We start from the raw sequence: 21711 nt of genomic DNA, 5'->3' as shown, positions 1-21711 counted from the left end.
TCTTTTTTCACCTTTTTGCAACTATGTTCAAAAGAAGTCTTCATTAGCTGGGTCATTTAATATGTGTGGCCTAAAGAGGCTAAATATTGAACTCCTAATTACTATTAATACATTGATCTTTAGATCCAGTACGGCACAGTCATATACATTAAAGACATTTTCCATTAACAGAAAAACCAATGTCTTAAGGCGCAGTTTGTTTTCAAGAAAAGCAAATTGTTTTTTACTCACCCTCCCCGGGTCCAGTGCCACGTCTCTGTTGCTGCTGCCAGTATCAGTCATGGTGTGAAGAATTGCTGTCGATCAGTTGGCTCAGCGGCTCTGTCAGAGTTGACAGCAGAAGCTGTGAAGAGCAGCAGAGCTCGCTGATTGGCTGCAGCGCTGTCAAAGTGACTAGAGCACAGCAGACAATAATAGACACTGAGAGCACTGGTTGAGACTCAGAGTTGGACTCAGGGAGAGTTAGTAAAACCAGAGGTTGTTTTTCTTTTTTTTTTTTTTTTTTTAAATCAAACAGCACCTGGGGATAGGGTCTTCTGAAACTGGAAAGCTCCTTTATGGTATGCACACAAAATGTTTTTTGAAGAGGTTGTAGCAGAAACAGAGTGTAAACTTTCCAAATCCTCCCCTCAAAGATGCAAAACTCATCAAGAACTTGGCAATTTCTCAGTTTCTGCTCCAAAATCTCAGCAAAAAGACTTGGGTTCCGATTCATCAAAAAGCTATAAAAGCTTTGAAACGTCCTAAAATTTTGTTGCAATTCAGAGTTGCACTAAAATTTAGAGTCTCTTGGAGCTTTCACACCAGTTCCTTTCATCTCCGCCAAAATGGGCGGAACAGGGGCAGGATGGGGGTACGTCAGGGGCCTGCCGCCACAGCTGACTAATTCATGGCGAGCTATGGTGTTTCCTATACAAGAAATCTCACTCCGGTTCCTGACTGGAATAAGATTTATGGCATAGTGCACAGAGACGAACGCCACTTGTCAGGCGCTCCAGACTCATGAAGAGAGGTACACCTCTTCATGAATCAGGAGCATCTGACTGTATCATGTACCCTCATCAATACCGGCGAGAAAATAGCAAATCTTGATTAATCGGGCTTCCGTGTGTGCACATAGCCTTAAGGTTTGTTCTTCTCGGGATATTCTTAGACATGTGACATTGGTTAAAACTTAAAATGTAAACCATTTGATAAAGTAAAGAAAAATTTCGGACACATTGTAACATTGCATATATATATATATATTTTTTTTTGTGTGTACAATTCTGCAATCAACATTTACTTTTTAATAAAAAATAAAATAAAATTAAAAAACATATTTTTGTCCATTGTGCAGAACAGTGACATGCCATGGATCCTGGACTGCACGGTATGTTTTACACACAATTACTGACACATGCTACTATGAAACACCCGCACTTTATACTGTAAATACAGTGAAAACTAGTTTAATTAAAAAATTAGAAACTAGAGAAATGGGCACATAAAAGTTTTCCCTTCATAATAAAATATTGTTTTATATAAGACCCAATGAAAAATTCCAGGACTTAAAAAGCGTAACTATGGGAAATTAATAAAAGTGTTCATTGAAAACAATCTTTTGGAACAGCCTTAGGAAGAACAAATAGGAAATCATCAATAAAACATCTAGTTCTAGTCCACCCTACAGCAGCACATGCCGAGGAGCTTACAATAGAGAGGGATATTTTATCAAAAGTCTGATAAAAAGTTGGGGACATGAAAATAAATGTATGGCCTTTTAAGAACAAATAGACTGTAAATCAGTACATGCTCCAAATACATTCTCCAGTCTGAAATATGTAAAAAGGAAAACAAAATGACCAAAAAAAGTATTAAAAAGTATACTCCACTACAAGACAATCCCTTAGAAGCTAAACAGTTCATCATAAAGTGAAAAAATAAAAAAAAAAACTATACATTTTACTAGCTTAAATCCTATCGCAAATCGTGCGTCGCCTGGCCGTTACGTGACTGCTGCAGCATTCTCCATCAGTCAGAGCTGTAGTCCACTCTTACAGAGTAATAAAGACTGCAGCAGTCATGTAGTACAATGTCACTTAACCACCAGGGCTGTGCTCGGAGGTAAGCAATTTTTTTTTTTTTATTGATGGACAGTTTAGCAATTAAGAAGGGATTGTCCAGCAGTGGACAAACCCTTTATGTGCGGAAATTATAGTACCACACCCTGCACAGAGCACAAGAGGGTGAAGACGACGCTACATCCACACTGTGTGAGGAGACAGGCACAGTAATAGGTGGTGTTGTGCAGAAGAGCTGCCTAGGATGAAGGCACGTACATGATCAGCATGGGTGGAAACAGCCTCAAGCATGGCAATACAAAGGACTATTGTTCCTGCAATACTTTACAGCACAGGAGGTGGCAAGATGGATCATGGCGTTGGAGAAATTTACCAAATGTGCAGCCTCGTACAGCCATCAGGATTGCAGTAGGTTACTCTTAAAGAGAACTTTAATTTTACTCAAAGCAACTCATTAAAAGTTAAAAAATAAGTAATACATTTTAGGAAAAAAAAAATAAAAATCAGTGCAGGTTCCTGAAGTAAAAGGTTGATGCGTCCAAGTGGCGCTCGGTAATTCAGCTTCAGTTATGATTTTGGCGATATCTAATAAATGGATGTAAAGTGGTTATCAATATAGGGATAGTCTAATATAAGCACTGATGATGAAAAAAAATCAAAATAAAAAAAAGATTAAAATTGCAGACAGCAGCTCATGCCGTTTGTACACAGCAATGTTAAGGCGGTGATACAGATGATGAAAATCCGAAAGTCAGGTTTATTCTGTAGTTTTAGGGACATTAAAATTCACTGCCAGTTTGCGAGGTTTCCGCTTGCTTGCTGAGCCTGTGTTTGGTTTAGATCGTGGAGCCCCAGAGGCAGGCGTAGAAGACTTTTCTACCGCAGAGCGCTGAGTGGTGTGTGGAGAAGTCACATTGACAGAAGAGCTTTCCGAGGGAAGATGACTGGCAACATCAGGAACCTGTCTCTGCTCACTACTTGATGATGTGCTCCAGTTCTCGCTATTCTTATTAGTAGCAACTCGCTGCTTTGTTACCTTTAAATCAAATTACATAACATTAATAAAGTGGGATCCACTGGCTGTAAGCAAACACAGAATAGCACAGCAAACAGTTCAACTTAGCCATATAAAACAATCAAACCCAGAATTCTAGGGACCACAGGTCCATGAATCAGACACATCATTGTGAGCTATAGATGGGGAACACCGATTTAGCCAGATATTGGATCATAAATAATGGGACACACTTCTCATAGTATTAATTCCTTTATAGAGAAGCCATCATCAGAAAATGACCTACTGAAAATCACGCTTTCATGTTACGTTTTTTTTAATCTGTAAAATAATTTTTTAAACTAAAAAATTAGTAGTCTTGCAATTGTCCTGTAGACTAAGTCTACCATAGAAGGGCCCTCGCCTTCCTTTACCAGTCTGTCATTGTTAGTTTGTTCACTGTATTTTAGAATTGTAACTAGTATGTAACCCCTTCTCATGTAGCACCATGGAATCAATGGTGCTCTAAATAAAATAATAATACATTGTTAAACTTGCCACTGAGGTTATTTTAGACTCATATTTCCTGTCATTTCAGGAAGAATTTCTTCAAGGGCAGAATTACAATGGCAGGTGACACCTCTATACACTTATGATCACCAGGATTCACCAACCACAATAGCTGCTCCCCCTTTCTTCACAACGACAGCTGCACAATTTCATCAGATGCCTCAATACAAAGCATAGGGTCAGAGTCTGTTCATTGTGGCAATGTACATGTGTTGTTTCCTGAAACAGCAGGAAGTATAAAATAAACATATCTTAGCTACAATGGTCAGGCTCTGACTAGATCTTTTGTATTGAAGTATCTAATGAGCTTGTACTAAAGTCATTGTGAAGGGAGTGGGAGCAGGGTCAGCTGTAACATCACCTATTGTGATTGGTGGATTCTGTGTTATCAGATGTACATTGAAGTGGTACATATCATTGGAGACACAGAAAATCATGGGTGCTGTCTGCTGCCACCAAGAGGCTGATTCTAAGAAAAACACAAGGAAGTTGGCTCCTCCTCAACAGGCTACACCCGCCTACTGGCACCATGCTACTCCGTTAGTAAAAAGCAGTAGGTGTAGCAAAAAAAAAAAAAAAAAGAAAAAAGGAAAGAATCCAAATCCGAGAAAAACCTTAACATGGGCCCAATGGTATGGAAGCTGTGTCCCCCCAATGAAGGCTACCAGAAAGATTTTACGGTACCAAAAATTATTTTTGGGCACTTCACTGGGAGATGTAGGAAACCATGTGACGTCATCAGTCCTTGAGAAGGAAGAACATCAGGCTTGCATTTAAAATAATTGCAAATCTTCAGGCCAGTACCTGAGTGACTGCCACTTGCAACACTTTTCTTCCAAGTAACAGAAAAGTGTTTAATTTTAAAAAGGTATGCACTGAAAACAAAGTAGAGGCCTTATAGAGCTGCAGAACAGATCCCTGATGATGCATGGCCCATGAAAAACCCACTGATTGAGCGGAGTGAGTTATAACCCTGAACGGGGGAGCTCGAGCCTTAGCATGATGAGCTTACAGTATGGCAGATTGAATCGAATAACCAATGGTGGCTTGAGAGGTGGGCAGATCTCTGCGAGGACCTTCGGAATGAAAAATGGGACATCTGTGCATCTGAAAGGGGCTGTAACCGAGGGTCGCACAGCTTAGGCCAAATCCAACTTGTGTAGAGATTTCTTTGTGGAAGGAGAACGAGAAGGGCAGAAGGAAGGAAGGACAATCTCATTATTGAGGTGAAAGAAAGAAACCACTTTGGGAAGAAAAGAGGAAAGCAGGCACAAAACCACCAAATCCAAATGGATGGCTCTACATTCCAGTACGTTGATAAGAAGAGCTTCGTCGTTCTTCCATTGCCCCTGCACAGTGAACTGGCTGCGAACCAGTCCTCAGCCTAGAAGACTGGTGCCTGTAGTTGCAATATGCAAATGAATGGAAAAAAAGGAGTGACCTTGGCGGATTAGGGGGGGGATGTCATTCACCAGATGAGACTGCTAAGCTTGGCGGGGTAGAAGGATTGGACAATCCACTGAGAGGATAAACCTGTCCCAATGAGAGATGGCTGCCACCATCTTGCATAGAAGGCTCATACAGAAGCGGAGAGCGACTAGAGATGTCCATTTAAGTATGTGAATGCTGGCCTGGAGAACAGACTTTTTGTCTTCCAGAAGAGAAACCTTTGCACAGACAGTATCGAACAACATGCTCAGAAAGACAATTTGCCGAAAAGGGATCAGGGAGGAATTCAGTTTGTTGATGAAGTAAGAGAGTGTTCAGAGTAATCTGTAGACTTTCTAGGTTCTCTGAATAGGAGGGAATATCATCTAGGTAAAGGAAGATCAAACCCCTTAATCGAAACACAAGCGAGCCATGACCACAGCCAAGACATTCATGAACACCCCCTGAGAGCGGTGGCCAGTTTGAAGGGATGCACCACAAACTGAAAGGGAAACTGATAAACAGGGAAGCGAAGAAACTTCTGATGAGCAAGATTGATGGGGATGTGGAAATAAGCAACCTGAATACCTACTGACAAAAGAAATTCTTTGGGTACCATGGAATCCATGATGGAACGAAGAGGCACTTTTGAGGAGGAACCAGAAGGATGACAACTGACCAGAGAAGCGAAGAAATGGCCTTTAAAAAGAAATGAAAGCCAAGTAGGGAGTGTGAGTTTTGAAGTAACACTTGCGTGGCTGGGAGTGGAACTCTACCTTGTATCTGGAGCAGGTTACTTCTGTCTTACCCAGGCATCGTCTACTTCAATAAACCACAAGTCCCTGAATAGGAGAAGACGGCCGCCCATCCGAAGAGGTTCTCGGGTAGGAGTGGTCCATCATGCTGGAAAATAATCTTAATCTGGAGGACCGGCTGGACTGACGAAGTGGGCACCAGGATGAGGCCAGTTTAAAGGTAGGTCTATTTTGCTGCGGTATAGCTGGCCTTTCCTGATGAGTAGGAACGCTTTCTGAGAATGAAAGGGACAAAACTGATGCGTCTTACGCCTGGGAAAAGAGTGACTGGGCTTGGGTTGTGTGAGCATGGTGCTCTTACCAACGGTGGTGTCAGATTGAATCTGATCAAATTGGGACCCGAAAAAGGCAGGAGCCAGGAAAAAGGAGGCCTTTAAGGGACTCTTTGGAAGAAGTATCTGTGTTCCACCCAGGTATAAGCCAAGACTGGACACAGGGTGAAACCGGTGGCTTCAAAGGCAGACTTGACCAAAAACTCAAAACCATCTGTAGGCTTTAAACCCGCTCCATCAAAATGCAGAAGCATAGTATTCGTGGATAGCCAGAACACCAGGGCGTATCCACTGAGGTGGAGTCGAATCAAATATTCAGGAGTTCGTCTGGAAAAAAGTACAAGATATACATGCACTTCTGTTTATGGAAACGTTTGTCCGGGTGCTTCCACTCATTGAACTGAATTTTGTTGAATTTCTTGTGATTCGAAAAGCATCTGGCAGCTTGCCCGACCCTCTTGAAGGATAATGTCTGCACAGAAGGAGAGGAGTCTGCTTTCTTGACGTTCAAGGATTGGTTCATTGCCTAAACCAGGCTGTTGGCCATGTCCCTCAGCTTAGAAGCCTAGTTGGAGTCTAGGTCTGAATTTGAGTTGGAGCGAAGGTCAGATTCCTGCACCGATTGAGCAAGACAAGAAAGGATATCTGGAGGAGGAACTCATTAGAGGTCGCTTGGATCTCCTGGACAATCTACTATGTTGGTGCGGAGTAGCTGGTAGGTCTGACTCACCCTGCATAGTGGTAAAAGTACAAGAGGTGGTAGAAGAAATAGGTTGATGGTCCATGACAGAAATTAAGGATAGGGATACATTGGTTAGCTCAGCCATAGAATGGGAGAGAGCTAAAACCCATTCAAGGGGATGGGGTGCACTTTCGTCTCAGACATCGGTGAACTCCTGTGGGGTATGTGGCTTCAATCGGCGTATGTCATGGTGGTCTGGCCTGAGGGAAACTTACACTTCCAAGAGGCACAGGCAAAATGTGTGCCAATTAGGGCAAGATGGAGTATGGGATTATCTCTGAAATTGGGCATGGTAGAGAAGAGGATAGAAAGAAATAAAAAAAAAAAAGAGAAGGGGAAGTGCCAATTGGAACAGGGTTGGTTCCTAGGGCAGTAAGGCAGTCCTAACCAGTTCTGGAGGCGATTAGATGACTGGCTAGGAGTCCATTCTGGAGGAATATCTGGGCGGCGTACTCTACTGCAGTGCAGGAGTGGAAAAGACTGTGAGAAAGGCTGCTTCTCTGTGGCCGGAGGAAAGGGCAGTGGGCGGGACTCGGATATGTGCACGAAATGACCTACGCGAGCCAGATTGGCTATACATTGCGGAGGGCCGTGCCACTAAAGCACACGTAAACGACCCGCGCGAGCTTGCTAGGCTGGAGGGTAACCGGGATCCGGCTAGGCCGCAAAGAAGCGAGGACTACATTACAACCCAGCCCCACTGGAGAAGTATTAGACCACGCTGTGAACATGCCAGAAGTACTCAGCGAAGCGGAGGACTACAACAGGGGATGGAGACTGGCATTAGGTAAAAGGGGCATATGCAAACCAGAGCTGTGGAGGTGGAGGGACTATACTTATCCGTCCTGAAGAGGTGATAGCCGGAAGGCCGTGGATAAATCTTTCCTGGATCCATCTTCGCTCCATGCAAAGCGCCACACTATGGTGGGTGGGCAGTTTAGGAGACCGGGAACATCCGCCTGGTCACCTGAACATGGGAATGAGGTCCTGCCATCCAGACCAGAGATGATACAGTGTGACCTTTTCAGCACTGTGCTCTCGGTCTCTAAGTGGGGTGATAGTGAATCCATTTTCTGTTTCCCAACCTTAGGGAAGAACAGAAAAAAGTTAGAAAAAAAAAACACTATAGGAAGGAACATGTCTGGATTCCTAAGTGAAAGTAAGCTAAATTGAGTAGTTTAGTGCCAGTAGATGGACGTAACCTATGGAGGTGGAGCAGACTTCTTTTCTTTCTTAGTGTCAGCCTCTTGAAGGTAGCAGACAATACCCACTGTTTGCTATTTCCCTCAATGAACCGCCTAAGAAAACCAGATTTAAATAAAAGGTAATTTTCTGATGATAGCTTCCCTTTAAGGAAGGAGTCACTTGACACTCAGGACATAGGATTTAGTTTTACATCCCATCTTGTATCAATCACAGAGACATAGCCTCACTTGGTGTTTCACCAATCCTGAGAATGGAACTCTGAATTGCCCTATCGGAATTGAGTTAGCGGACCACTGTGCTCTATTGCCATGTTTTGATAGATAAGTTTTGTTGATGGGAATAACTCTTAGGCTCAAGAGCACATAACATTGATTCTACTAAACCCGCAGCAGATAGTAAATTCTTTTTGTGTTTTTTTTGCGTAGGCAGAAGAAGCATGAAGCACTTGCTGGGGACATATTGTTACTTTATTAGAATAGTTATCCCTGCCTTTCTGCAGTGCTTCAGAGTCCATCACTGTCATGCTGCTCTCTGCTAAGAACGGCGTGAGACCCCTCCGAACAATACAGAGACCAATGTGACAGTGATAGATGCTGAAGCGCTGGTGAAGAACTTCTGATGATGGGCAGTGGACTGGCGAGATCTCACAAGAACTGGCGAGGTCTCACTGCTTAGTGAGGAGTGAATATAGAGGGAATGATACTGTACGCGCTTGCTGCTGGGGACATCGATTGACTTCATAAGAGTTTTCCCTGCCGCTCCACTGCCCACCACCAGAAGTACTTTATCAGCGCTCTCTCCGCTCTACGCAGGGAGATCACGCTGCTCAGAGCAGACAGATGCTGGGAGCTAGTGATGCCTTTCAGCAGATAGTCAGACTTACATACCATGTGTGCCCTTCACATAGTAAGACAAGTGCCTTTACCTAGGGATTTTTTTAATCTTTAGAAAAATTATTATATTTTTATGTATAATATATTAAAATAATAAAATCATAAAATAAAGAGTCATATTTGATGATGGGTACTCTTTAGGCTAGGGATACACTGCGACTTTTTGTAAGGCTACGGACTGATTTTAATTAATATGTGGCAGCTGTATTCCACCTAATTGCATACAGGACAATGTACTAATTTAGACTTCAAGAAGTCACAGTGTAGCCCAGGCCTGAAATGGATTCTGTCTCCCCAAAACTCCATTTAAACAATTCAGATAGTCATGTAGTGGACAGTATATAGTCATATAGCCTTTTTAAAAATTAAGCCTATAGTCTAGTTTTCCTAATTATGGTTATGCAAAAAAACCCGATCTTTATATATTATGAAAATGAGGGTGCTCAGTGCACCTATAGCATGGCCAGTCACAGTGCACCTATAGCAACGGTGGTGAACCGATGGCACACGTGGGGGGCACGCAGGGCCCTCCCTATGGGCTATCGCCTCAGCCCGTGAATATGCAGGGCCAGCCGACGCCAGCCACTAGTTCTGCTGGATGTGTGTCCTCCAGCTGATGTGTATTGCAGCGCACGAACTTGCCGGATCCGTGAGCCTCAATACACGCTGCCGGACAACCAAAGGCCAGCAGCTGACGTCAGCGTGCACGTGACTGGAGGTGCATGGCAGTGACGTCACGCACCCATGTCGCTTGGAAGCTGCAGGGGAAGGTAAGTAGGAGACTTTGTTTGTTTTTTTTTCTATGTATTTAACAACACTAGCGCCAGCAGAATTGGTGAACATATACAAGGATGGGGAAGGGTTGTGAACATATACAAGGATGATGGGGAGGTGAACATCTACAAGGATGATGGGGGGAGCAATAAATATCAGGATGGGGGTGGGGGGGGGCATATTCCAGGATGGGGGGGGAGGAGGGAAGCATATTCCAGGATGGAGGGGGGAAGCATATTCCAGGATAGAGGGAGGAAGCATATTCCAGGATGGGGGTGGGGTGGGGAGCATATTCCAGGATGGGGGTGGGGTGGGGAGCATATTCCAGGATGGGGGGAGCATATACATGTAAGAGTTGTTTTTTCTAAACTAAAACCTCAGTACTCAGGTTAAATTGCCGTGTTGGCACTTTGCGATAAATAACTGGCCACTCCGTCTCTAAAGGTTCGCCATCACTGACCTATAGCATGGCCAATCACAGTGCACCACTCCATCTCCTCCTCCATATTGAATGACAGCGCTCGCTTGCTCAGGGCCAGTGCTGCCTGAACTGAAACCTCAGCTATGCACACACACTGACACTGTAGGAGCTGATCACACACACAGTGCCAGTGCAGGGGCAGAGTGGGCAGGGCTACATGCCTCTCTCTTGTGGCAGTTCACCATACCGATGCACAGAGATGTGGCTCCTGAGCAGCCATGGCAGACAGGAGAAAGGCATGTGTTGCATCCCCGCTCTGCTTCTAGACCAGCATTGTGAAACTATAGGAGCTAATTTAACACTTGAAGCAGTTTTAAATTTGCAGCATGTTAATGTTTTCGGCGCTTTTGCAACATTTTTCATCTTTTAAAAATAATGGAAAAAAAACACAAACACCAGCAAAAATGCGTGTATTTTAAACACAGCATTTTTCCTGCACAGAGACATGTTTTTGGGTGCAGAAATCTCTGCAGCAAATTCTTAATGTGTACACATACCCTTAATGTCACCTATAGTCTGGACAATTCAATTGCAAAACAAACTGAAATCTTTTTGGGTGGAAAAATAAGAATAAAATACTAATATAATGTGGTTGCTTAAATCTTAGTTGAAATACCTCTGAATTTATGACAGTGTTCAGTCTTTTTTGGTAGGAGTCTATCAGTATGGCACATCTAGAATTAGCAATCTTTACCCCCTCTTCCTTGCAGTAGCGCTCCAAATCCATCAGCTTCCGAGGGCATCTCCTGTGAATAGCACCCTCTTCAGGTCACCAACAGATTGGATTCAGGTCTGGGCTTTGGTTGTATTATTCCAAAACTTTGCTCTTCTTCTGGTTAATACATTATTTTCTTGATTTGGAGGTATGCTTAGGAGCGTTGTAGTGCTGAAAAGTAAAACTCCTCCAGCTTTTTATCAGAGGCTTAAAGGTTTTGTCGCAAAATTAAAACTGTTCATATTTTCCTCCACATTGACTAAAGCTTGAGTTGCGGCTGATGAAAACCAGCCCCAAAGCATAATGCTGCCTCCATTATGCTTCACTGAAGGTATGGGTTTCTTTTGGTGAAGAGCAGTGTTTGCTTTGCGCCAAACATGCCTTTTGGAATTATGGACAAAAAGTTCAACATTGGTCTCATCAGACCATAACACATTTTTTTACATGCTTTTGACAGACTAGATGTAGGTTGTGGCTAGACATTTTTCAGGCTGGGATATTTTTCTTTCAAAGCAAAGGTCTCCATCTTGCCACCCTCCCCCAAAGCCACAACATATGAAGAATATGGGAGAATGTTGTCACATGCAGTACACAACCAGTACTCGCCAGAAGTTCATGCAGCTCCGTTAATGTTGCTGGAGGCCTCTTTGCAGTATTTAGGTCCAATTTTCTGCTTGTCTTTTCATTTTTTTTGAGAGACGTCCAGTTCTAGGTAACATCACTGTTGTGTCAATTTTAAGCCATTTCTTGATGACTATCTTAACAGTGTTACATGGTATATCTAATGCTGTTGAACATTTGTTTGTATCCTTCTCCTAAGTGATAACTTTCGACAGTGAGAACCCTTTGCTGTGTTGTAAGCGGTTTATAGACCATGGCTTTTGTCAGGAAAATCCTACTAGGAAAGCTAAAGTTTACATTGGGATAATCAGAATCCATGTAAATGATGGTAGCTGACTACTATTTAACAAGAGTTTGAATGTGATTGGTTAATTCTGAACACAAAAACTCAGAGGGTGTGTAAGAGGGTGTTCACACTTATGCATCTGTATTTTAGCTTTGTTATATTTATTTTCCCACTCGGAATGATTTTAATTTGTTTCTCAAAAGATTTGTACAGATTATAGGTGACATTAAAGTTGGAAAAAGTTCTGAAATGAGTCTTCTTAGTATGATTTGTTTACATGAGAAAAACCTGGCATATTAACAAGGGCATGTAGACTCTTTATATGCACTCTACTTTGATTTAAGCTATATTACAGGTCTTTTGAAGTACAAACATGAACTTCTTACCTGTAGTGGTATGAATTGGTTGTGGCTTCCAGCATTTGGCATATGTCCAGGGTAAGATCCTTGGAAATAGGTTTTATTATGAAATGGTACTGTCGGTCTCCAGGGAACGGCACCAAACATATGAGGTGCTGAAGGCATGATGTTGGCTGCACAGAAAGAATGTCATTCTATTATGGGATTTACTAACATATGGTATAGCAGTTTTACTACAGAACTGCTGACATTTTTGTCTATATTCGCATGACACATTTGTGAGTCAGCATTGCTACAATACAGGAATATGAAGCAAGATGATTACTTAGGTTGGATCGTTGGTACACAATTACTCATCACCCATGTACACGGGCTAAAACTAAACATGCTTTGTACACAGCAGACCCAGCTAAATGCATTACTTACGTGCTGGCTGGGGAAACACTGGCAGGGATCCCGCAGGTAAATTTGCTCCTAGAGGCTGATAATTTGAAAAGAGAGGCGGTGGTGGAGGCAGAGGAAAGTTTGCTCCAAGTGAGCCCTAATTAAAAGAATAAAAAAAAACAGTAAAGGATCAGCAGAATAAATCAGCACAAAAAAATTTTTGGACAATGGACAAGGCAACTGTTAGGTGGATTCATAACTGGCTTAGTGATCGGACCCAATAAGTGGTCGTAAATGACTTCACATCCAGTTGGAAGAATGTCTCAAGTGGGGTACCACAAGGCTCTGTCCTGGGCCCTGTGTTGTTCAACATCTTTATCAATGATTTAGATGAAGGAATTGAGGGTAAACTGATTACATTTGCTGATGACACAAAACTAGGAGGGATAGCTAATACTAGAGGAGAAAGAGAGCGAGGATTCAAAAAGATCTAAACAAACTGGAGCAGTGGGCAGCAACTAACAGAATGTTTTTTTAAAAAGGAGAAATGCAAAGTCCTACATCTGGGCAGGAAAATTGAAAAAAAGAAAATACAGAATGGGAGGAATAAGGTAAGTAACAGCACATATGACAAAAGCTTGGGTATACTAATAGATCACAGACTGAACATGAGTCAACAGTGTGATGCAGCAGCAAAAAAGGCAAACAAAATTCTGGGTTGCATTAACAGAAGCATACAGTCTAGATCACGTGAAGTAATTATCCCCCGCTACTCCTCCTTGGTCAGACCTCATCTGGAACACTGTGGCCAGTTCTGGGCACTGCATCTTAAAAAAGACATGATGAAACTGGAGCAAGTTTAGAGAAAAGCGACCAGACTTGTGACTGGTCTGCAAACAATGTCCTATGAGAAACGGTTAGAGGATTTGGGAATGTTTAGCTTGCAAAAGAGAAGACTGAGGAGACTTAATAGCTGTCTACAAATATGTCAAGGGCTGTCAAACTGTAGAGGGATCAGCTTTATTCTCATTTGCACATGGAAACACGAGAAGCAATGGGATGAAACTGAAAGGGAGAATATACAGATTAAAAAAAACTTTTTGACAGTGAGGGTGATCAATGAGTGGAACAGGCTGCCACGAGAGGTGGTGAGTTCTCCTTCAATGGAAGTCTTCATACAGAGGCTGGACAGACATCTGTCTGAGATGGTTTAGTGAATTCTGCATTGAGCAAGGGGTTGGACACTATGACCCTGGAGGTATCCTCCAAATCTAACATTTTATGATTCTAAGTGACAGCTTATGCCGGGGTGCGTGTGATATTTGACAAATCTATGATCAATGTCAGAACATGACAAAACACAGAGGAGAGTGTAGACTTTCTGTGCGATGAGAAAAATTGTGGGCATAAAACTGGACTTGTAGCAACTAAAGCAGGCCCAATGTGCGTCACATTTTGTACAATAAAATATCACACAGTTGCAACATAAATGTACATGTGTTTTATACAGCAAACTTACATTTGTGAATATATTAGCCCAGGAACAAAGGCAACTATTCACTAGAGGACAGAAATTGCTAATTCACCTAAATACAAATCCCCAATTATAGAAAATCATTCCTCCTTGTAAGAGCCTAGATCCAGGTTTACCCCCCAATATCCCTAACTGAAAAACACGTCAGTAATAATGGATGAGATGTGCCAGTCCGAACATGAATAAGGAGGTAAGTTTTTAGCTTCGTTCATCATTAACACTGACAACTTATTACAAAACAAACTTTGATGCAGAAAGGACCACCTTTCTATCTTATAAGTAATATATGAATAATCATGTGGGGGGGGCCCGACACGCTGCGCGGAGGACCGTGAGGGGGGGGGGGGGAGGGGGCCCGACACGCTGCACGGAGGACCGTGGGGGGGGCGGGCCCGACACGCTGCGCGGAGGACCGTGGGGGGGGGGGGGCCCGACACGCTGCGCGGAGGACCGTGGGGGGGGGGGGGCCCGACACGCTGCGCGGAGGACCGTGGGGGGGGGGGGCCCGACACGCTGCGCGGAGGACCGTGGGGGGGGGGGGCCCGACACGCTGCGCGGAGGACCTTGGGGGGGGGGGGGGCCCGACACGCTGCGCGGAGGACCTTGGGGGGGCCCGACACGCTGCGCGGAGGACCGTGGGGGGGGGCGGGCCCGACACGCTGCGCGGAGGACCGTGGGGGGGGGGCGGGCCCGACACGCTGCGCGGAGGACCGTGGGGGGGGCGGGCCCGACACGCTGCGCGGAGGACCGTGGGGGGGGGGGGGGGGCCGTCACGCTGCGCGGAGGACCGTGGGGGGCCCGTCACGCTGCGCGGAGGACCATGTGGGGCCCGTCACGCTGCGCGGAGGACCATGTGGGGCCCGTCACGCTGCGCGGAGGACCATGTGGGGCCCGTCACGCTGCGCGGAGGACCATGTGGGGCCCGTCACGCTGCGCGGAGGACCAAGTGGGGCCCGTCACGCTGCGCGGAGGACCAAGTGGGGCCCGTCACGCTGCGCGGAGGACCAAGTGGGGCCCGTCACGCTGCGCGGAGGACCAAGTGGGGCCCGTCACGCTGCGCGGAGGACCAAGTGGGGCCCGTCACGCTGCGCGGAGGACCAAGTGGGGCCCGTCACGCTGCGCGGAGGACCATGTGGGGCCCGTCACGCTGCGCGGAGGACCATGTGGGGCCCGTCACGCTGCGCGGAGGACCATGTGGGGCCCGTCACGCTGCGCGGAGGACCATGTGGGGCCCGTCACGCTGCGCGGAGGACCATGTGGGGCCCGTCACGCTGCGCGGAGGACCATGTGGGGCCCGTCACGCTGCGCGGAGGACCATGTGGGGCCCGTCACGCTGCGCGGAGGACCATGTGGGGCCCGTCACGCTGCGCGGAGGACCATGTGGGGCCCGTCACGCTGCGCGGAGGACCATGTGGGGCCCGTCACGCTGCGCGGAGGACCATGTGGGGCCCGTCACGCTGCGCGGAGGACCATGTGGGGCCCGTCACGCTGCGCGGAGGACCATGTGGGGCCCGTCACGCTGCGCGGAGGACCATGTGGGGCCCGTCACGCTGCGCGGAGGACCATGTGGGGCCCGTCACACTGCGCGGAGGACCATGTGGGGCCCGTCACACTGCGCGGAGGACCATGTGGGGCCCGTCACACTGCGCGGAGGACCATGTGGGGCCCGTCACACTGCGCGGAGGACCATGTGGGGCCCGTCACACTGCGCGGAGGACCATGTGGGGCCCGTCACACTGCGCGGAGGACCATGTGGGGCCCGTCACACTGCGCGGAGGACCATGTGGGGCCCGTCACACTGCGCGGAGGACCATGTGGGGCCCGTCACACTGCGCGGAGGACCATGTGGGGCCCGTCACACTGCGCGGAGGACCATGTGGGGCCCGTCACACTGCGCGGAGGACCATGTGGGGCCCGTCACACTGCGCGGAGGACCATGTGGGGCCCGTCACACTGCGCGGAGGACCATGTGGGGCCCGTCACACTGCGCGGAGGACCATGTGGGGCCCGTCACACTGCGCGGAGGACCATGTGGGGCCCGTCACACTGCGCGGAGGACCATGTGGGGCCCGTCACACTGCGCGGAGGACCATGTGGGGCCCGTCACACTGCGCGGAGGACCATGTGGGGCCCGTCACACTGCGCGGAGGACCATGTGGGGCCCGTCACACTGCGCGGAGGACCATGTGGGGCCCGTCACACTGCGCGGAGGACCATGTGGGGCCCGTCACACTGCGCGGAGGACCATGTGGGGCCCGTCACACTGCGCGGAGGACCATGTGGGGCCCGTCACACTGCGCGGAGGACCATGTGGGGCCCGTCACACTGCGCGGAGGACCATGTGGGGCCCGTCACACTGCGCGGAGGACCATGTGGGGCCCGTCACACTGCGCGGAGGACCATGTGGGGCCCGTCACACTGCGCGGAGGACCATGTGGGGCCCGTCACACTGCGCGGAGGACCATGTGGGGCCCGTCACACTGCGCGGAGGACCATGTGGGGCCCGTCACACTGCGCGGAGGACCATGTGGGGCCCGTCACACTGCGCGGAGGACCATGTGGGGCCCGTCACACTGCGCGGAGGACCATGTGGGGCCCGTCACACTGCGCGGAGGACCATGTGGGGCCCGTCACACTGCGCGGAGGACCATGTGGGGCCCGTCACACTGCGCGGAGGACCATGTGGGGCCCGTCACACTGCGCGGAGGACCATGTGGGGCCCGTCACACTGCGCGGAGGACCATGTGGGGCCCGTCACACTGCGCGGAGGACCATGTGGGGCCCGTCACACTGCGCGGAGGACCATGTGGGGCCCGTCACACTGCGCGGAGGACTATGTGGGGCCCGTCACACTGCGCGGAGGACTATGTGGGGCCCGTCACACTGCGCGGAGGACTATGTGGGGCCCGTCACACTGCGCGGAGGACTATGTGGGGCCCGTCACACTGCGCGGAGGACTATGTGGGGCCAGTCACGCTGCGCAGAGGACTATGTGGGGCCCGTCACACGGTAAGGAGGACTATGTGGGGCCCATCACACTGTGCGGAGGACTAAGTGAGGCCCATTACACTGTATGGAGGACTATGTGAGGCCCATTATTCAGTATGGAGGATTATGCGGGGCCCATTATTCAGTATGGAGGACTATGTGAGGTCCATTATTCAGTATGGAGGACTTTGTGGGGCCCATTATACTGTATACTGGTTGGCCAGCGACTTTGTCCAACTTTTTCATTTCATTTTGGCCCTGTGTGTGTTTGAGTTTGACATTCCTGATGTATGGAGTGGGCTCCACTCATAACTTAAATGCCACTGTCAAACTGTGGGCTGACAGGTTCTGTTGAAGACCCCATGCCTGTCATCACAGAGCTCCATTGAAACCCAGCCTGTGGCTGAGCTACAAAAGGAGACAGTGATGTTTACTACATGCAGTAAAACTATGGTACTGCTGTATATAGTACAAGCTATCAGAAGATCGCTAGTTCAAGTCCACTAAGGGGACTGATAAACACAGTAAAAAATAGGTTTTAAAAAAATTGGGAAAAAAAACGCTGAAACACCGCAAAAAAATGCTGTAAGAATCAATTAAAATGTTATAGCTATCCTAAATTAATATCCATAAAAACGTCTCGCCCTGCAAAAAACAAGCCCACACACATCTCCATCGACCAAACAATAAGAATGTTACGGCTCTTGGAAAAAAAAATATATTTTTTTCCACCTATGCCTTAATTGTATCAAGGAGGAGAACAAAGACAATTCCCAGAAAACTGTCAGAATTATTTTTTTTTTTCGATATTTCACCGGACTTGGATTTTTTTCCCCCGTTTTCAATACACTTTAAGGAATATTGTCATTCAAAAGTACAAGAAAACAAGCTGTCATACGTCTATGTGGATAGAAAAATAAAGTAGCTATGGCTTTTGGAAGAAAGGGAGGAAAAAACAAAAGTGCAAAAACTGAAATTAGCCAAGTTGGGAAGGGGTTAAAACTAGGTATGTGCCTTCAGCACTAGCTGCACATATAGGTTAAGATATATGTATGTAACTTACCAGTCTCTGCAGCGCATAAAAGGCAGCTTTTTCTTTTGCTTCATGTTCAACATGACATTGCGGTCCATGAAGAACCAGACCATTTGACAGCTTCACTTGACAAACTGTCAACGCCTGAGAAAAGAAAAAAAATAATACACACTATAAAACATACCTTCCGTCACATCAAAAGAATGATAAAAATCCACTGGGTGTAAACCAAAACTAAGCACATAAACCAATGTATATCAGGGTTTGCAGCTGCTAAACAGATAGAAAATAAAAACCAAGGAAATTAATATAAATAAAAGGAAATAATGAGGAGTAATTCTGCCACTGTGGATTACAGGGAATACCTTTACCAATAGTGGTTAGAATTAATCACACAATGAGTATACCAAAACTCCAGATTTTAAAGATCACATAGCTATCCAAAGACATTGGATTTAGGATATGTTACGGGCAACACTACAACTACATAAAACCTAATCATAATGGGTTACCTATTACAAGAAACTATACCTGTGGTGTCCGCAGTAGGGAAAACTCTGGCGGGTGCATTCCAACAAGGGAACAGATGCAGCAAAGTTCAGCTACTGCTGGGGCCAGAGGGGTGGCTAATGGTGGAGTAAGCAGAGGTGGGCGCAGCAGTTCTGGATTTGGGGTATTGAACGGTGGTCCCGAACCATGTGGTCTGTTCATGTGAGCAGCTGTACAACAGGTACACAATTAGCACAACATAATCCTCAAGCATCTGTCTTTAGCAAAAAATAAAGCTTCACTGTGGAGACATCAGTGGGCTCTGAACCCTCAGAAGCATGGTACAAACTCTTACAAAGCTCCACTGCTGCCCCAACAAGCATGCTGAAATATACAAATTATTATTAAACTGTTTCTTTCATTATTATGATTTACAATAAAAAAATTATATTGTGGTAGCTGGTTAGCCAGAAAAATCGATGTTGTACATATTTTTATGCCCATAAATTACAAAAGTGATACCTTTATTGGCTAACCAGAAAAAATATATTTGCAGCTTTCAGAGCACAGAGGCTCCTTCTTCAGGCGGGTTTACAAATCATGTTCAAGTCTTTGACAATAGAACTTAATTTAACTCCTGAATTTCTGGCGCCATACATGAACACACGTTACACCTCCACCAGGCAGACTCTAGATCATTAAGCCATGACTGACACCACCTCTCCATTTGTAACAAAAAGCTTAATTTGATTTCCTTGGCTTTTCTTTAGGAGGCATCACTCCATGCACAAATGCCCTGTTATAGCATCTCTTAAATGTTGTGCTCTTGTCTCAGTAATTCATTTGTAAACCCGCCTGATGAAGGAGCCTCTGTGCTCTGAAAGCTGCAAATATAATTTTTCTGGTTAGCCAATAAAAGTATCACTCTTTGTATACTTAGATCATTTTTTGGGTATAGAAGTATGTACATCGATTTCATCATTATGAAGTGGTGAGAGGACATACCCATCTGCTTGGTTTGTTTCCGCTGCACAACAGGATCTTTTTTGACATCTCTCTGCTTTTCTGGACCATCAGAGCTATCAATCTTCAAGATCTCTTTTAACATTTGCGTCCCTTTCTATGAAGGAAAATAAAGTACATTTTCTCTGTAGTAAATACCAAGACATACATTTCAATCAATGATGTGCCCCTTTTTGAAAAGAGTTTACTGGGATTTAAACACTGAAGATCTATCAGCCCATTGAAGGCACAACACAGGCTCCATGTCCACATCATTGTTTACACAGCCACAACAGCTCATCCATATTCAGGGCAATGGCACTAAGCTGCAGGATGCAGACACAGGACAGATGAGCCACTGTGCTTGGAAGACAACGATTGGGAACTTTAAAGAGACCGAAAAGAATACATAGCCGAGCAAGTCTTGAAAATACAAGGTTATGGATAGTATGGCCCCGAAGCCCTACTCCAACTGAGAAATCTTGTTCTGATCATATAGGCTAAAAAGACTGGAAGTGGCCAACGTATGGTGAGTGCATCAGTTGTCCTCATTACTGCCCACCCTCCTCTCCTTAATTCACAGCTCCACCTCTTCTGTGTTACTCGTTTAGAAGGCAATACTGTCAATCAAGGAGAAGTTGGTAGCATTGTATAGAGATTTCTCAGTGCTGGACAGACCTTAGAGACCATATAGGCGCTCATCTATGAATTTGTATTTTTTGAAGGTCAACACGCCCATTTATTCTGTGGGGGAAGTAGAATGATGATGACAGAATCCCTTTAATTGTGCCGATTGTCAGAGGATCCACTTGACCAAACATTGATCACCTATCCTGTAAACAGGCTATCCATCTTTACTTCACAAACCCACCTATTGCAATTATTTGGGTAAGGTACCAAATGAGCCACATAACCTTACCATAGCAAAGGACTGTGGGGACAAATGTTCTTCAGTAGTCCTCTGTGCCTCCATAATGGGTGCAGGCTGTGCTTGCTCATCTCCTGCAATCTTCAAAGATGCAAAAAGGTTCTCAAATTCACTATTTGGCTGTGAAGAAGGGGACATCATCTGTTACATATGCTGCAGCGGCAGGAACAACTCAGAGATTTAGTGGAGGTAATTCATACTGTGGGTAAAGTCAGCATTACCTTTCCTTCAGTGGTGCCCGCACTACCACGCGCTGCCTCTGACTGATCATTTCTCCTCAATAGTCTGATGTGCTTTTCAGGCTCAGAGACATTCTACATAAAGCAAAGAAGACATGTCCATTTTATGAGCTGTGTAAACGTCTTTCAAAGGTTAATGAGGACCTTTTTTTCCCCTTTGTGTCACATGGTTTCTCCTTTTTAAATCCGCCTCATGGTTCCAGAGATATTTTATTATTTGGTGCTGATGTTTATGGTCATTACCAAGGGGCCAGTGTTCACAGAGTAATTATGAACAGCAACCTCAAGACGTGACCCCAGAGAATACCGTGAGCCATGCCCCCTTGTAAGATCATAAAAATTAGTAGACCATATCTTTGGTAGTGTATAGTGGGTTTAAAAAAAAAAAAAGAAACAAAAAAACAGAATACTCAAGGGAGCAGTAGAAATAAATTAAGAGCAAAAACACGTCACTTGGTTAAATATACATTAAAGGGGTTGTCCACTACTTGGACAAACCCTTCTGAATCCCCATTTCCCACCCAGTAAAGTGATAACACTCATACTCCCCTCCGATGCCGTTCCAGCGGTGTCGGCACGGTTTCTCCCGGGGACTGCACAACACTGTTTTGTCACAAAATCCCTATGACCAAACAGTGCTGGCTTCACTGTCCTCCTATGGATGTAATTGACATCTGGAGGAAAAGTGAGAGCTGCGGCTGCTCTCTCACTTCCTCCAGATGTCCGATTTGTCTGAAGGAGAGGAAAGTGAAGCCAGCGCTGATTGGTCACAGGAATTGCGTGACATAAAAATGTCACATGATCCCCAGTGCACACACCACTGGAAGGCGAATATGAGTGCTATTATTTTACTGGGGTGAAACAGGGATTCAGAAAAGATTGTCTGAGTAGTGGA

At 46.0% G+C, this 21711-nt stretch overlaps 1 protein-coding gene across 2 annotated transcripts in view; it reads right to left on the bottom strand.

The window, feature by feature from the left end:
• Positions 1 to 1253: 1253 nt before the first annotated feature.
• The window catches only part of XRN1 (5'-3' exoribonuclease 1), a 108516-nt gene continuing 88058 nt past the window's right edge, over positions 1254 to 21711 (bottom strand). For both annotated transcript variants that reach the window (XM_073674686.1, XM_073674687.1), the window contains 8 exons: positions 20799 to 20891; positions 20569 to 20697; positions 19653 to 19767; positions 18690 to 18877; positions 18189 to 18302; positions 12646 to 12760; positions 12247 to 12392; positions 1254 to 3099 (listed from right to left, as the gene is read on the bottom strand). In XM_073674686.1, coding sequence (XP_073530787.1) covers positions 2821 to 3099; positions 12247 to 12392; positions 12646 to 12760; positions 18189 to 18302; positions 18690 to 18877; positions 19653 to 19767; positions 20569 to 20697; positions 20799 to 20891 — 1179 coding nt within the window. In that variant the 3' untranslated portion in view covers positions 1254 to 2820. The remainder of the gene's footprint in view (positions 3100 to 12246; positions 12393 to 12645; positions 12761 to 18188; positions 18303 to 18689; positions 18878 to 19652; positions 19768 to 20568; positions 20698 to 20798; positions 20892 to 21711) is intronic.

The sequence above is a fragment of the Phyllobates terribilis genome, unplaced genomic scaffold (genome assembly GCF_046119375.1).
Source record: "Phyllobates terribilis strain yellow unplaced genomic scaffold, ASM4611937v1 Scaffold_3__8_contigs__length_932513732, whole genome shotgun sequence".
Lineage (NCBI taxonomy): Eukaryota > Metazoa > Chordata > Amphibia > Anura > Dendrobatidae > Phyllobates > Phyllobates terribilis.
Note: the sequence above shows the minus strand (reverse complement) of the source record. Positions and strands in the feature narration are given on the sequence as shown.